The sequence below is a fragment of the Telmatherina bonti genome, assembly GCF_933228915.1.
Source record: "Telmatherina bonti genome assembly, chromosome: 14".
NCBI lineage: Eukaryota > Metazoa > Chordata > Actinopteri > Atheriniformes > Telmatherinidae > Telmatherina > Telmatherina bonti.
The window spans coordinates 16,820,228-16,837,636 of NC_136612.1; the positions used below are offsets into that span (position 1 = coordinate 16,820,228).

A 17,409-nucleotide genomic window follows, 5' to 3' on the forward strand; every position below is an offset into this window, starting at 1 on the left:
GGGCAGAAATCATGACATGTTGCAGTCAAAAATTATAACTACCAATGCCGATGGGACCTTTACTACAAGCCCTTCGAACACTACTTTGCAGTATTTCTATAGTACTATCAAATTATTATCTTATACTAAATAAGTTGTAAATATTGACAAACTGTTTTAATCTGTTTGTGATCTTCTTGCAACCTTTTGTTTTATCTTTGAGCACATGAAGTTCTTTCAGGTGCAGTTCCTGCTAAGGTCACATGATAAGCTCGTTCCTTTTGGTTTACGAACATGACCGCTGATCAAGTGGCCCCACACGGAGTGTGCTGAAAAAAGATGAGCTACATTTTAAATCTAATAGGGGCAATCAGCTTCAGCTGTGAGGGTACAGCTGTAAATTTTGACTTTATGGATTTGTCCTTTCGGATCACTGATCAGACATAATGGTCCAGCAATGAGTTCTTTTAGGGTTGGTTGAGACTTGCAGCACAGGTTAATACTAATAATAATAAATGCACAAAGTAGGAACGGAAGCATATCAGGTTAAAAACAGGCACATGCTGATGTGCAAAATGAGCTGCTACAGTTGTGAGCTAATATTAGAAATGGGGGGGGGGGGGGGACTCTCTAGCAAAATGTTGCCAGAGCTGTGTCGTGTCTAGGTGCCCCATTTCATTGTTCTATGTATCGGTTATGACACAGATTGCACAGATACAATGCAGAAAATCATTTCCTGCTTAGTTTTAATGTAATATTTTCCAGATACGTGTCTCTAAGGAGCTGCGTTACTGCATTCAAAGTTGTTTAGTTGTTCTAATGAGTCTCTGACAGAACAAAAATCACTATTATGTAAATTATACATCTTGGTTTCAGGTTTTTCTGACACTTGTTTAAATGTCACGGGTTTGTGTGCTGCAGTTTAATTAAAGGAAAAGAAGAAAAAAAAACCTTTAAACAGGAAACTGCCAGTATGCACGCTCATGTGGGACTTCCCTTTGTCGTGTGTGACACAACCTTTACTGTTCTTCTCAGAGAGGACCATAAACTTCAGCTGCAGCTTTAGACGGTAAATAAAAACTTCAGAACAGACGTGCGTGTCGCGTGTTTCACCTCTATTTCATTTCAAATGCGTGCCCACTTTATTGAATTTATATCACTGTGTGGTAGAAAAGATGCATAACCAGCCTTGAAAACACTTCTCATTTGTTCAAAATTCAGCAACTTCTCTGTCCTCTTCTTTTTTTTTTGTGCAATTGCTTTTTGTGTGTGTGTGTGTGTGTGTAGTTCTCCAACTGAAGTTGCAGCAGAGAAGAACCAGAGAAGAACTTGTCAGCCAGGGCATCATGCTGCGTAAGTAGATGTCATGGCATAAACATACACTTTATAACATTTATACAAAAGTTAGATGCCTGTAAAGTAGGTTGTTTTCAGCCACGTTAAGTAAGCGTTGACAGAAATTCACTCAATTAAAAGGGAACTGAATGAACAGCTAATTACTTCACACTGAGCTGGACAATGAGATTAGCCTTCACTCGCTGCCAGTGTTGCACAAATTAGTTGAGTTTGAAGCTAATGGATTACACTCACACAATGATACTGAGCTGACTTTCTCTCCAAGGTATATGCAGTAAAAACATAAGCAACCAGGTGTAATCTGTTAGATTACATATAACAGGCTCATATGTCTGAGTTGCTATCATTTAGCATTGTGAGAATCTTCTCAGAGAATTGTCTGAAATGTGGCTTCCTTTTTTACACCTCAGCTGTTTCTGTAGTGTTTGGATTGTGGTTGAGACGTTGCATCTTGACGGACAACAGTTTTAGTCATCAAACCAGTCATCTTGCGACTGACACCTTGAATTTCTTGAACGTGCTTCAACTGACAGAGAGATAAATTTTCCTTTGATCATGAAACTCAAAACGCTTTTGATCATTTCAGTTCTTGTATGAGCCGCTTTGTCTGCGCTTGGTTCTACTCCACAAACCGCACAGCTGCTGTTCTGCACATGCATTAATACAAGTGAATTCTGCAAACAGTTTTGTATTAAGAATATATCTGAATGAGATCTAGTGTTTATTAAAATGCTTATGTTTTGCACTGAGATTAGCTTGCCTATAAGCGCACCACTTTAATTTAACTGTGTTTCCCATTTTGCCCAGACATTTGACAACATCATCTCTTATGTGTTCTTCATGAGAAGCTAGAAATAAAGTAATAGTTTCTGTGAGTCTAACCAGCAAGTTTTTTTTTATGGCTTGCTGTTCATGGGACAATTCGCAGCAGTCTGAAAACTATTCATGGACTTTCTTGTGCATTCACCTCACTGTTATATTCTTGTTATACAAGATTACATTCTGCATCACACACACACAAATTATTTTCCCCTCATTATGGGTTGCAGTTATAACACAATAGCCATTTGTTATCTTGGCTGGCAGACAGTGAATAATAATAAGTGCTCAGCCCTATTTTAGTTTGAGAGCTACTCCAAAATGATATGTACAACAAGCAATTTTCCACTGTTAACAAAGAGGAGACAAATCCTGTGGCTGTTTTTTTTTTTCTTTTCTTTTTATCATCTGGTTATAGCAAATTGAACCACATGAGGGGGTGTGGAAACAGTGTGACTGGGATTGGATTCAGTATGAGCAGACTTAGTGCTGTTGAGATTCTTATCTGTTTCATCTGCTCTGCTTCATTTGTTAAACAAGAACAATATCAAAATGCTTTGTTTGCATGCTTTCTTTAAACTTAAGCCGTATCCTTCCGTGCATAAAGTTGTTTGTCTGGCAGCAGTTAAGAGAACTGGAGTTCAGGGCCTGTAGAAACTGACAAGATGATTTAGGCCCATGTCCACATACACCTGTGTTTTGCAGGAATAGCAGGTCTCTTATCCACAATTAACTAATGAATGTAGCAGTTTACTGTTGCTTCAACCATGGCATTAATGGCTGTTGGGATTCCCCGATCCTGCCGGGTCCCTTGATTGGAATAAGATAAGAAACACAGAATAAAGTTTAACCCACCAACTTTAAAGGTAGAGTATGATTTTCAATATTTTCAAAATAAATTAACTAAAAAAATAACCTACAATCATAATTAGATAGTTTTTTTAAACATGTAGGTTCCAGTCTGTCCATATTTGATGCGTTATTAAATTACAAGTTTAATTAATGACAAAGACCCTTCTTGAATGTTTTCTGACCAGTAAAAAAAAAAAAAAGTACTTTTTTTCCACCAGTAGGGTGAGTATAAGCCCATTTATTGCAGAGCGGCTCTGAGCTACAGCTCACAAGCGATTCCTGCCCTCATTGGGGCTGGCAAGGAGGAGGGGTGAGGGGAGAGTTTTGCTCATTACTGCCAACCTGTGGTCGTTTGTGGAGGTAGCAGTTTTGTGGTTTTGCTCACGATCTGGTGTTTGCCACCTGGTGGTGGAAAGAATCGCCTTGAAATCTTACATACTCTGACTTTAATGAGAAACCAAAGATTACAATGAACAATTCTCTGCAGATATGTGTGGAGAATCAAGCAAAATTACTATTTACTCTTAGCAGAAATCAACCCAATGAGAGTTTAAAGCTATTTTCTTGTTTTTCTCATTTATACCACTCAAAAGACTTCTTTACTTTCCTCCTAGTTATGCTATCTTACCCACACACATTCCTCTGTCATGCGTCACACACACACACACAGACTTCCTCACCAAGTTACTACCAATTTCTTCTTGTTCTGTGAACCTCAGCTACAAGAAAAATGTCACAGTGACCCACACTCTTGACTACTGCTACACTTTTTGTGAGTAAATAGAGAGATATTTCTTTATTTCAGACAAAATAACACAATTTAATCAACAAGTTAAAAAAAAGTAGCAATTATTATAGAGTCTGAAAAGGAGAAGGATGAAGCAAAGCTAATGTATCCCTGCCCCCCTTTACAATTATAATCTTGTCTTCTTTGCAGTTGTTAAAATAATCCTCTTAAATAGTCAGTTATATAAGGAAATAACAGAAAAAACGTCAAACTGTTTAAATGTTTAAACATATTTACATGGTCCAGAAATGACCACAACTTCCTGGTATGTTCTTACTGAATACCCGGCTAACGTAGTTAGCTTTTCATTCCAACAACAACATATAGTTGGAGCTCTTATTGACCTTCAGTTAAGTATTAGTGAGGTTTTAAATAACATGTTGGTATTTGCATTTTGAATCTTTACATTAGAAAAGGTTGATGGAAATACAAAAAAACCTATTTACGTTCTGCATGTGACCTTTTGAAGTGGTTTTGACCTTTCTAAAAAAAAAAAAAGTTAAAATGCACGAAAGCACATGGAAATACCTGCTGGTGATCACTTCTGTTGTACAAATTCACATGACAGATCACACAGAGGTTAAGGTGTGTTTGAGTCTTAAGTATAATTAATTATTTTACTATGAATTATTAGTGAACTAATGTTCATTAATTGATGATCAATTAGGGCTCAAGTTATCACATAAATCAATGTTGAGCTCATCATTAGTTCATGATGAGCAACAGGAATTCATGACAAAGTCTGTTGTATCTCATGTTTCTTCCCCTCATTTCTACTTTATCTCTCAGTTCAGAGCAAAATAAAACACATGTATGTAATAAGAGTCCCTGCAGATATACATGTTTAAGCATTTTATATTTATATGTAAAAGCATATATAAATATATTATATGTATTTTATTATTCAAGTCTAGTTGTTCCCATCGTACTGTAAATGCTGCCTGAGAGAAAACTACAGCTTCATTGCCATTTTACAGTTTAACACTGTGGATTGTAATGCTACTAAATGTTTGACATGTGGACAAACATAGCTGTTGCATCCTTTTTGGTGAAAGTGGGGTTTAGTTGTTTCTATATTTAATAGACATGCGCAAGAATGTGGAGCTATTTGTAGTGGAATGAACAAGTACATTGTCACTTAACGTGTATGCTAAATGAGAATGCATGCTCAAATTGAATTGATTCTTACGAGTTATGAGTTACCATTCAGATAGTGGTTTCCAGATATTTTTTTTGCTGAATGGAATTCCACCCACATCTACGACCTTAATTCCCGATATGCTGTGTAAAATGTAGATAAAAACATAATTCTGTGATCAGCAAATCTTGTTAAGAGAATATAAAGAACATGTCAGATGTTTAATTTTATACATTTTATAATCTGAAGGTTGCAGAAGTAATTGGCTTAAAGCAAAAACAACTAAAAGCACATTTGACAACTTATTAGGTTAACTTGCAACAGTCAGCGATGTGACTGGGTATAACAGGAGCATTTCAGAGAGATAGTCTCTATGGGAGGACATTGACCATTTTGTTAAAAGCTGCCTCTTAAAATAGTGGAAGAAAATCATAAAAATGTTCCTTAAATTAAAATGATGAAAGCTTTGCATATTCCACACTATACAGTGTATAATATCAAAATATGTAGAGAATCAGGAGGAATCTCTGTATGATGGGGACAAGGTTAAAGGTCTAAAATGGATACTCAAGATTTTCGAGCCCTCAGGCCACACTGCGATGAAAGCACACGATACTCAAGTCACCTTCCAGAAATTTACCGACAGTTATCAGAAGAGGAGGTGCTACACAATGTCAAACATGCCCCCTGTCCCCCTGACACGCGTTGCTGCCATCATTTTCAAAATGAACGTTTTCCATAAAATGGCAAAGTGTCTGACATGTCGGGTTTCTGACATTCATTGCATTCAGTTTTTACTAACGTCTTACAGCAGTCCTAACGTTTGTGGGCTTGTACTCTTCCTATTTGGGCAGTAGCATGTGTTTATTCATGCATGTAAAAAAGTGTATTATAAATAACACTAATGTAAAACCACATTGATTAGGAAATAGCTCCAGAAATGTGAACATATAATGACAATGAAAAATGCTGCCATCAGTGGAAAGATTCTTTTTTTTTTTTTTTTTACTTTTGTGGTGTTAGTATTTCCATCTGCTTCCATTTACAACTTTGTTCTCCTGCTCAGGTTTCGTTTTAAGACTAATTTTTATAACACAATCATAAAATCTTTAAAAAGACTTTAAGACATCTGTACTCTCTTCTGATGCTTTAAAGTATGAGAGTTTTTTTTTGTTATAAAGTCAAAAATATCACTTGCAATGGCTAAAATGTAGCTGTTTTAGTGTTTATCATTTATAAACTCCTCTTTATTATACCTGACAGATCAAATTCAACTGTGTGTGTGTGTGTGTGTGTGTGTGTGTGTGTGTGTGTTTGAGAGATTGTGTAAGAATACTTTCAATTGCTAAGTCTATTCTGTGTTAGGGTTATTTGTACCTCCTATAATAAATGGTGTGATGCATCACCTAGTTTGCTATTTTTACCCTGCTCAGAAAACACAAGTCTGGAGCTGAAAAAGTCAGTTTACACTTTGCAACATGTGATAAACTAAATTCAGCCTGAAAGAACGTGTGAAGCTGAAAGAATAGCTTACAGAGGAAACTACTTTCTAAACTGGACTGCAGATGAAATTTTCTTAAAAAAACTATATGTCTGCAAAAGCCAGATTTAGACCTATCATCAGACGTGGAACATCAGATATCTGTCGTTTCTCTGTGTGTTTGTGTAGCTTACAGATATAAAAGCCTGTTTAAAGAGCTGACCTGTAAAGCTGTAAAGGGGAAACCTTTCAGTTAACACTCAGGAGAAAACAAAGCCCTCGTCAGCAGCAGACTGAACATAAAAAGACCATCAATGCCAGAAGAAGTGACGCTGCTCGATGTTCTCAAAGTTTAAAGACCAGCAGTGTTGGTTCGCCACTCATGCACATGATGGGGTCTTTTCTCCCTGACCTCACCCCAGCACTCTCTCTTTTCTCCTTTCATTTGCCCTTTGGTCTGTTGCTCTTTTATTTTTGTAGCTGCCTCTCCCCATTTATCCTCCTTCCATCTGCTCTGCAGCTCTCCATCTTCTTGATATCACTTTCTATGCTTTTCACTTTCATCCCCCTCATCTAAGACCAAACTCTGTGATCATCCATCCATCCCTTTCTCGACCCCACCACTCATTTCTAGTGTCGCTGACTGACAGGTTCATACACCCTCAAGGAGGCCACATAACATCCTTGTGGATGGGTGAGGTCTGAGAAGACTGATGTCTCCAGGGTGTGCAAGTGTGCACCAGCAGTGTGACAGTGCTCAACGACGTGAACTGAGGCTTGAGCAGGTACCGGGAGTCTCACTCATGGTCACTAATCCAGTCATACCACTATGTGTGTGTGTGTGTGTGTGTGTGTACGGTGAAGTCAGATTGCATCATGACAGCAACACATATTTTGTTTGCAAGCTGCAGTGAATTGGATTCGACATTGTATTGAAACTTTGTTATCAGACTGGCAACTTTGTATTTTTGTTCATTACGTACTGGAGCCATCATAGCTAATCATGAAAGTCCCCAATGAACCACTGGAAACCATTTTTTAAAAATGTTTTACTCAATTTTACCCTCTCAATCTACCTTAATAGAGTTTCATTGCTGTCTCCCCTAAAAATCAACTAGCTTGAACTTTGGAAAGCACTTGTGGACTGTTGGCTGTGTTGTATCCTAGGCTGGTCACTTTAATAATATTCCACTTTCATATCTCAGAAAACTCTTGAGCTCTGTCTTATTTTCTTATATGGTCCCTGTTTCCATGTTTCTGCATCCACCAGAGCATTAGACTTGCATGATTTATATTGAGTCTTTCCTGCTTGATGGTTGGTCAGGTCTACGGACCTGCAGCCAACTGCAGCTAACAAGGACTGTTTTGTTGACGATTTCACAGGACAATTATCATGGACTGATTCCATGGCCATGCATTTGAATATGAGTGCTGGTTAAAGTGCAGCCCTTCCTGTAGTAGTGGTTTAGTTTTCCTTGGGGGAAGTTGTAGTTATTAGATGTAACTTAACTTTTGTGAGTACACTTGTACATGCACGCTACAGCAGCGGTTGGAAATAATTAATTAGTCTTGTACGCCCTGATTTACTTGTTGAAATTGTTTAAAAATTGCTTAATAAAAAATGAAAACAGCTTTATTATTTGCACTGTGAAGTCTTATCAGCCTTTCTAGAAACTCTTTTTGAATCTTGGCCTTCAATTGAGTGCAGTCTGAGTGACATTGGGTTTTAAAGGTAGAGTATGTAAGATTTTCAATATTTTCAAAATAAATTAACTAAAAAAATAACTACAATCATAAATAGATAGTTTTTTTTTAAAAAAAACATGTAGGTTCCAGTCTGTCCATATTTGATGTGTTATTAAATTACCAGTTTAATTAATGACAAAGACCCTTCTTAAATGTCTGTCTACCAGTAAAAAAAAAAAAGCGCTTTTTGTCATTTGTTATTAATTAAACTTGTAATTTAATAACAGATCAAATATGGACAAACTGGAACCTACATGTTCAAAAAACTTTCTAATTATGATTGTAGTTATTTTATTATTTAATTTATTTTGAAAATATTAAAAATCTTACATACTCCACCTTTAATAGTTTTATGTTGTGTTGTCAGTGAATCAGTTAAAAATTGATGAATTCAATTCAATTCAATTCAATTCAACTTTATTTATATAGCGTCAAATCACGGCAATGCCATCTCAAGACGCTTTACAGACAGAGGGGAAAACATAATGAAGGCCAATTCATAACAGCCTATATAAGGAAACCAACAGATTGAGTTGAGTCCAACTCAATCTCCCATCCTGAGCAAGCACACTGGCAACAGTGGGAAGGAAAAAACTCCCTTTTAACAGGAAGGAAACCTCCAGCAGAACCCGGCTCAGGACAGGCAGCCATCTGCCTCTGCTGTGTGGGGGGAAGAGGACAGAAAGACAACAGACAACAGGAACTGCTACTCCCGGCCAGGGAGACCTGCTGAGACAGGAGACATACATGTTAATGATGCAACACTGTTATGGGGGGGGGCTTTGTCAGCCTAGTCTTAAAGGTGGGGAGGGTGTCTGCTTCCCTAACACTAACTGGGAGCTTATTCCATAAGAGAGGGGCCTGATAACCAAAGGCTCTGCCTCCTGCTCGGCTCTTTGAGACTCTAGGAACCACAAGTAAGCCTGCAGTCTGCGAACGAAGTACTCTACTTGGTATATAAGGAACTATGAAGTCTTTGATATATAGTGGTGCCTGGTTGTGGAGGGCTTTATATGTAAGGAGAAGGATTTTAAATTCTATTCTAGATTCAACAGGCAGCCAATGAAGAGAGGCTAAAACTGGAGAAATATGATCATGAATCATGAATTCTATCATGAATGTACTGAATTTTAAATGTCATGATATGTTTTAGGAATGATATGAGTAGAGCACAGTGTACTTCAGGGAAGAAGGAAAAGTGTTGCATATTTCCCATTAGTTTGTTAAATATCTGTTGGAGCAGCAGCATCCAAGTCAGAGACTGCAAGACATTGTGCTGGGGATAACAGGAGCTGATTGTCCAGGAAAGCATGCTGCAAAGGCTGCTGCAGGTAGATGATGCTTCCTCATATCCTCTACACAATACAGACACGGAACAAAAGTATTTTCCATGTCAGGCTTTGCCAAGTCCAATGCAAGACAGAAACATACTGGAAATTGTTCCTGCATGGCAGCCAGCACCCTCCGGACAAAAGCACTTATTATTGAATTATTATTCATTAAGATAAAAATAAAAAAGCCCACTACAAATTCTACTAGGGATTAATAAAGTAGTTTTAATTTGAGTTCATTCATGAGGGTTTCTTTCACCTATAACTCTGAGCTTTCAGTGGAATCATGCACTTCCAGGAAGCTGTGGTCATTTCTGAATACTGAACGCTTTCTATAGCTTCCCTTTTCATTTAGTTCTGTCACGGTGCATAAAGCAGATAACTTGTTGACTGTGCGCAGGCTTTTACTCTGGTGATAAGGCAATCCCAACATGCTTTGGCTTTCAAACAGCAGTAATCACAACCAACAACAAACTTAATCTTTACTGAACTGAACAAGAAAAGAGCAGCAGTCCAGAAATATGTTGCTCTCTGTATAAATATTAATACCCTCTCTGTGTTTCTATTCGTTTTATTCTTCCAGCCCTTCCCGAGCAGAGAGGCAGCCTGGAACGAGAACGGGTGAGCGTGTTATCCTCACAGCAGCTATCGAAGCAGTGGAGATATTATTAACACAACTTCTTAATAATCCTGAAATGCAGAAAAAAAGATGCGATGACACCATCTGCACAGAATATGAATAGTGTTACTGGGGCGTGAGGTGCAATGCAAAAGTGCACACTTCATCAGTAATTGCCGCATGAACTACTTCATCTGCAGTGATAAGACGGTACATGAAAAGATTGTTAAGTAGTTCAGCTGAATTAGAAAAAGAAAAAGGAAACACTCTGAGTAATGGTAACTAAAATATACAAAGTAATGGATGAAAGGAAAGTTTCTGAGAGAAAAGATGGAAGTGAGATGAAAATGGTGGCGTTTGCGTCCTCAAACAGGAGTAAACCTGACAAGAAAGTAGGAAGAATCCAGTGTTTTTATGATATACGATTAGACAAACATGAGTGATTGCAACGGCCTCTTCTGTCCATCTCCAGACTGAAGACTATCTCAAGCGGAAGATAAAGAAGCGGGCAGAGAGAACCGAGCTGATCAGGGTGCACATATCTGAGGGTAACTGTCACATACCACCATATCACGCTTCTGCCTTTCCAGCAAATAATTTTCAAGAATCTGTTCATTAGAGAAAAAACCTTCCTGTTCGCTCTCCAGAGACGTCAGCAGAGCCGTCGCCTCAGGCCAAGCAGCTGCAGCTGAAGAGAGCCCGCCTTGCTGATGATTTAAATGAGAAGATTGCCTGCAGGCCGGGACCAATGGAGCTGATTCATAAAAACATCCTACCAGTTGACTCCAGCATGAAGCAGGCCTTCATAAGTAAGAACAGATTCCAAATGATGCTTAATGACTTAAAAGGTGAACAATTTCTTGTTACCTGCTCTTGTTTTTCTTAAGGCTTGGAATATAATCCTTACAGTCAGAGTAAAGCAAGTAATTTCTTTTATTTTTATTCATCACTGAACCAGACACGAATCATTAAAATAATCAGCAAAAGAACATTAGGTCAAAAAAATCATGAGAAAATGAAGACTTTTCTCACCTCTGAAAACCCTGAATGAGCAGACAGAGTGAACTTGGTTTCACTCCAACCGAGAGCCAGATGTGAAATAACACAGTGTAGATGTTAAATATTTTAATAACCTTACAGCTGTTGGTTTAATAATCAGCAGTGTTAAAATGTTATTGTTTTCCACCCTGGTGGCGCTGTGCTATAACCAGGCAGTGCTTTAGTTGGACCTTCAGGACATCTAGAGGGCTTACTTATAAATTTTTCTTGCAGTATGAATGCCTACTTATGTCACTATTCCTCAGAATCACAGTTTAACCCTTTAAAGTTCTAACAAAAAGCTTGCTATTTTTCACATTACCCTTTGGACAATGAGAATATATGTTTTTAAAATAAATGATTTAGATAACAATTAATAGAATAACACTAGTCAATGTCAAAATTTTAAACAGCAATAAGTTAAAAACACTTTTAACAGATTCATTATTGCCACTGATAGTAGGCATCTTAATATTAGAGTTTGTAGACAGGTCTGTCGTGGTGAAGAAGGAGCTGAGCCAGAAGGCGAAGCTTTTGATTTATCAGTCGATCTATGTTCCTACCCTCACCTATGGTCATGAGCTGTGGGTCGTGACTGAAAGAATGAGATCTTGTATACAGGCGGCTGAAATGAGTTTCCTCCGCAGGGTGGCCGGGCTCTCCCTCAGAGATAGGGTGAGAGTTTGGTTATCCAGGAGGGGCTCAGAGTAGAGCAGCTGCTCCTCCACATCGAGAGGAACCAGTTGAGGTGGCTCGGGCATCTGGTCAGGATGCCTCCTGGACGCCTCCCTGGTGAGGTGTTCCACGCACGTCCCTCTGGGAGGAGACCCCGGGGAAGACCCAGCACACGCTGGAGGGATTATATCTCACGGCTGGCTTGGGAACGCCTCGGGATCCCCCCCGCAGAGTTGGCAAATGTGGCTGGGGAGAGGGAAGTCTGGGCTTCCCTACTAAGGCTGCTGTCCCCGCGACCTGACCCTGGATAAGCGGCAGAAGATGGATGGAAGGATGGATGGATGGATGGATGGATGGATGGATGGATGGAGGCAGGGTTGGCTTTAAGTCTCTTTTAATATCTATTCATGATGACTAAATTGAACTACCCCCAAATATACTGTTGGGAAAAATATAAAAATGTGCTTAACTGTCCAACTTTATGGTTTTGTTTGTCTTTTTGCATATTTTACATACATCGTCTCATGCATATGTCACGTATCATACTTATGTTATGTTTCCAAGACTTGGAAGCTCACTTTAACTTAACTTTGTTATACAATGAATGCAATGTCCTCAGTTTTTAAAATTCATGTCTCGTCTTATTGCTTGTATCTGCTTTTGTCTCCTTAAAGGCTCAATTTATTGCCTTAGTAGCTTGTTAAAAGTACCTCCTGTTGCATGTTTGCCTATAGCCATTTTCCACTTTCCGAAGTCAGGAGTCACAGAGACAGAATACAAAGTTAAAGGGCAGACACTTGTTTTGCCTTCGGGTCTTTTGAGACTTACTATGCTCTGTCTCTGTCTGCCTTTTTCAAAAAAAGAAAAAAAAAACCTTTCTGCCTTGTCAAGGTCATTGATATACAAATCAATATTTCATATAGCCTGAATACAAACACGCGTGCAATTACATAATAACACATAAGTTATAATAACTTCTTAAATTTGGCATAAAAGTAGTTTTTTTTCCTCAGGTGTTGCTGTGAGGAAAAGTAAAGAAAAAAACAAAACAACATAATAATAAATCAATAATTGCGTGATTAGTATGTCATATATCTTGTCTGCATGTGGAGGAGGTTGGTGCATTATATCAAAACAAACCCACACCTTGTTTCCTATCAGGAGGTCCCTCAAGGCCCACTTCTCCCGCTATTATCAACACAATGATTCTGCCTTTCAGATGTGATTACTACACACACACACACACACACACACACACACACACACACACACACACACACACACACACACACACACACACACACACAGCGTGAAACAAAGGCTCTCTCACAGTAAATGTGTCCACACACACACAACCGTCATTTGATTCAAACAGGAACCTCTGAGGGTTTAGAAAGGTGAAACTGGAACACAGTAAATCATTTAAACTCTGTCATCCTTGCTTGACAGACGAGAGGTGAAGACGTCTGCTCCATTTCCATCCATCTGACAGCTTTGAATAGCTGAAGTGTTTCATAAAAGACAGCATTTGTCATTAAGAGAATCACATGTTGCTTTAGGAAAGAGCACTCCAAAGTAATTACTATGATCAAACACAGATTTTATGAGCTCCAGCTTCTGAGCTTTTAATACAGAAAAAAGAAGGGGGTGCTCAGTACTGTCTAAACGGATGTTCAGTACTGTTTTTTTTTTAGCCACTTCTATTTTCTGTGTATGTTACTAGTTAACAAGATGTAATAAGTGCAGCAATTTATCAAGATATGCCAACATACATAACAGGAAATACAGACACAAAGCAAACAGTGAGTTTGTCTTATGTGACAACCTTAAAGGGATGCTATTATGGTATTTGGAGTTTTCTGAGCTTTCTACAGTGTTACAGTGTTGAATCCTCATCAGACATGTGAACGGCACTGTTTTTTATCACCTAAACGCATGTTTGAGTTTGAGTTTGAGTTCCAGCACGCTCTCCGTTCGGTTTCCATAGTGACAAAAAACGCGTCGTTTTAGAGTTTTTTCTACTTGGAAATCCTTGTGACGTCCCGGGGGATAAGGTTCGGTGATTGGTTACCTTCTACTGGTTAACAAAGGCATGTACAAATACATCAGGCGGGTGGAAAACGTGGGATAAAGTTATTTCCAACGATGGTTGGTGAGTTTACCAAAGAGAGACATCCTGCTGCATTCGTTGTTGTGGGTTGCTGTTTTCCACTTTGTTTTCAGGGTCTGATTCAGGTTCCAACATGTAGGGCTGTATGCTATGTGTTGACATGCTATTTTGTTTTTTTTTAATTGAGTTCATATCAGTCTAATTCTTCTGTTTATGAGATGTTACACTGACAGCGAAAGCAGTTGCGGTGCGCGCTCCCGATGTAGTGCAGTGGCGGGAGGCGGGGCTTAATGCAGAAGAGTCTCAATCCACACGTTTTGCCCACAGGCTGATCTGACAGCCTACGGAGAGGGTCGGTCTGAAGTAAATAAAGCCATTTGTGACAATAACTCGATCAATCCCAGCCCTTCTGGTCTCAGAAATAAAAATAAATTAGCCTGAAATGCACATAATAGTTCCACTTTAAGATTCAAACTCAGTATTTGGTTTGACCACCTTTATTCTTCAACACATGAACCATCTTAGAAAAAGATTGTTATAATTTTTATTAAGTCGTCTTCAGGAATGGTTCTTCAGGCTTCTTGAATGACTTTCCAAAGCTTTTTCTCTGGATGTTGACTGCTTTTGTTCTGCTATTTGTCAAGATGAGCCCAAACTGCCTCAGAAACCTGGAGGTTCAGCTTCTGGGAAGGATTCATCAGACTGGTTATACCTCAGCCTTTTCTGTCTATTTCCCAACTTGAGAATGATATTTTGCAGCATTATAGCAAAACAAAACAGCGTTAGCACACAAATAAAAAAGAGAAGTAAAGAAAAATAAAAGAAGGGTAGATAAGATAGAAAGCAGCAGCAATAGTTGCTTACTCTAAACAGGAAAAAGCAGCTATTACATCTGTAGAGACGGAAAACAACCTGCAGCACCGTCAAGAAAAACAAAGCTGACAATCATCAAGAGCCCCTATAAAAAGAAAGCTGAAAAAACAAAAATCACAATAACAAAAACATCAGCAACACACAAAAAAACAGTGAATATAACTAGTTATTGGTGATAAAACCCACAGGACAACACAGTGACTGCATCTGCATGCAGGTTAGTTAATAAGGGGACAAAATATTAGGTATGAATATCAGTGAATGTGCAAATGTAGGCCCCTACAAAGATCAGAGGCAAACCAGGGGCCCCAAGGATCTGGGAGATGAGCTGCCTCCTCAGAGCACGGATCCCACCCACTGGCCCACCCAGGCACCAGCTCCCCAGATACGGACAGAGTACAGGGCTGAGGGCCAGAGAGCCACCTAGCTGATGCCCCAATCAGGCAACCAGGGCATAACCACCAATTTGACCTTCTATCTCCAGACATTTAGCTCCCATTACATTCAGTTCTTTAGCTGCATCTAATGGGAACAACTGATGTGTCCTTGCATTGGCTGCCACATGTCTAAAGATACAAAGTAAAAGTATTTTCTTGCTGAGTTGTCTGTTAAAGTGTAGACACAACACTGGTTAATCCCCTGAGCTAGGTACCCTTTTTTTTATGATCAAATTATCCATAAATCAGGATTAAGAGGCTTAAACAGAAAAATCCATTTCTGTAAAAATGGCAAGGTATGAGGACTGGATTGACAATGAGCGAAAAAGCCGGCAATGTCCAACGAAGACTTGGAAAGACCTTGGCGAGACCCTCCGAAAGCCGGGCTTAACACTTATATGTAGTTCGGTATATGTAGAACAAAATATATAAGTCCTGTGTCAGTGCTGGATGAGATCAGTGACAGTGCTACTTGATTGATGTGCAGTTGGAAAAGTGCAGATATTCAATAACATGTGATGTTAGTGGATTATCCATCTCTGTCACTGCTACACAATAAACACAGTTGTATTACTGACACTTTCTGTAGGAGCAGAAGATTTACACCAAGGTGACATGCAAATATATAACTATGCAAATAACTCACACATTTACACACACACACACACACACACACACACACACACACACACACACACACACACACACACACACACACACACACACACACAGCACAGAGCGCTGCAGTAGGTAAGTCATCACATTATTAGATCAGAGAATATTAAATCAGCCCCATGTTGTGTTTTCATCATCACCTGCTGATGGTAAATTAATGGCCAGCAGTGTGTGCTCTGTAGCAGCATTAGTAGCTCCTGTAATTAAATAACACACAGTTGTTATATAAAAAAAAGGGGAACAGAGATGTTTCTTCATCAGTCCAGGAGATTCTAGCAGGCACCAGTACTCCTTAAATCCTGGAGAAACCTCCTGGGTTTGCATAATAATGACCTGATTACATAACATGCCTGGGAGAAAAATTTACAGGGGGATAATGGCTTGAATAAATTGCTGCGCTATAGGATGACTCGACCTTTCTACTGCAGGTTAATATGGAATCATTTGTGCAATGTGTGACAAAGTGCACCCTCACATTAGGTCCTATGATTTGCATTGTGGTTTGGATTAAATTCCTTGATGTAAATTAGTCATCTGGAAAACATTCGGTAGTGAGGATATTTTTAGTGGCAAGCGTAAACTCACAGACCTATTGCATAAAGAGTTAATGTATTCACTGCATGATTCTGGAGAATTTTAGCGTCAAGCCATCTTTTGAGAGACAGAATCTGTCACATAAAAGCAGTGTGAGCGGCTGACGTTATTTGGCTGTATGGAAAATTCATTTTCTGTCTCCTCTAAGGCGAGAAAATGTATTAAAAAAGATGATCCCACCTTGAATCACAATTCTGACCGCACAGTGGACAAGAAACTCCAGGGGGCATTGCTGATAATTTAGCTGAGTTTGAGGATGGTCAAAGTGTGTTAGTACATCAGCAGGGGCAGCAGGTTTTTATATGAACGAAGCACCTAAAGCAATAAAGCCTGTAAGGGTTACATTCTGTAATATAAGGCGGTAGATAAAGAAGCAAGCATTGGCATTTGTTTCACTTTAGTTTGCTATGGATTATTATCTTTCCAACTCTCCCCATTTTCTTCTTTTAGGGGCACAGTTTCCAGATGCCTCAGGGATGTACTCGTCATGCGATGATGACAGTAATGACAGTCTTTCTCCAGGACAGCCGATAAGCCAGGACTATCCTCTGGGTCCTGGAGCCATGCACTCTTCAACAGAGAAGCTGACTGGGAGCAGTATCTCATCTCCAACTCAGGTACAAGCACTTCAGAGTTACACAGCGTTGCTAATGTATTGTAAAGGATGAATACAAGATTTTAGCTTACAGGTTAAAATCAAGCAGCAACCTTCATGGTTAAAAGTGAAGACTATGCGGGAGTTCCAGATATCGCAGTTCACCGCTCATCCACTAGGGGCTCCAAAACACAGCAAATCCATATAGAGTCCAACCCTCACAGTAGAAGTAAAAATGTTTATTGGCTGGTTCAAATAACCAATTTATGTTTATTATATCAAGTTTCATAACAACTGGGACGGGA

At 39.0% G+C, this 17,409-nt stretch overlaps 1 protein-coding gene across 1 annotated transcript in view; it reads left to right on the plus strand.

The window, feature by feature from the left end:
• The window catches only part of LOC306765444 (myocardin-related transcription factor A-like), a 40,330-nt gene that overhangs the window by 5,454 nt on the left and 17,467 nt on the right, over nt 1–17,409 (plus strand). Inside the window, exons 2-6 of the mRNA XM_079252902.1 lie at nt 1,267–1,332; nt 10,072–10,109; nt 10,580–10,655; nt 10,755–10,916; nt 16,960–17,126. Coding sequence (XP_079109028.1) covers nt 1,267–1,332; nt 10,072–10,109; nt 10,580–10,655; nt 10,755–10,916; nt 16,960–17,126 — 509 coding nt within the window. The remainder of the gene's footprint in view (nt 1–1,266; nt 1,333–10,071; nt 10,110–10,579; nt 10,656–10,754; nt 10,917–16,959; nt 17,127–17,409) is intronic.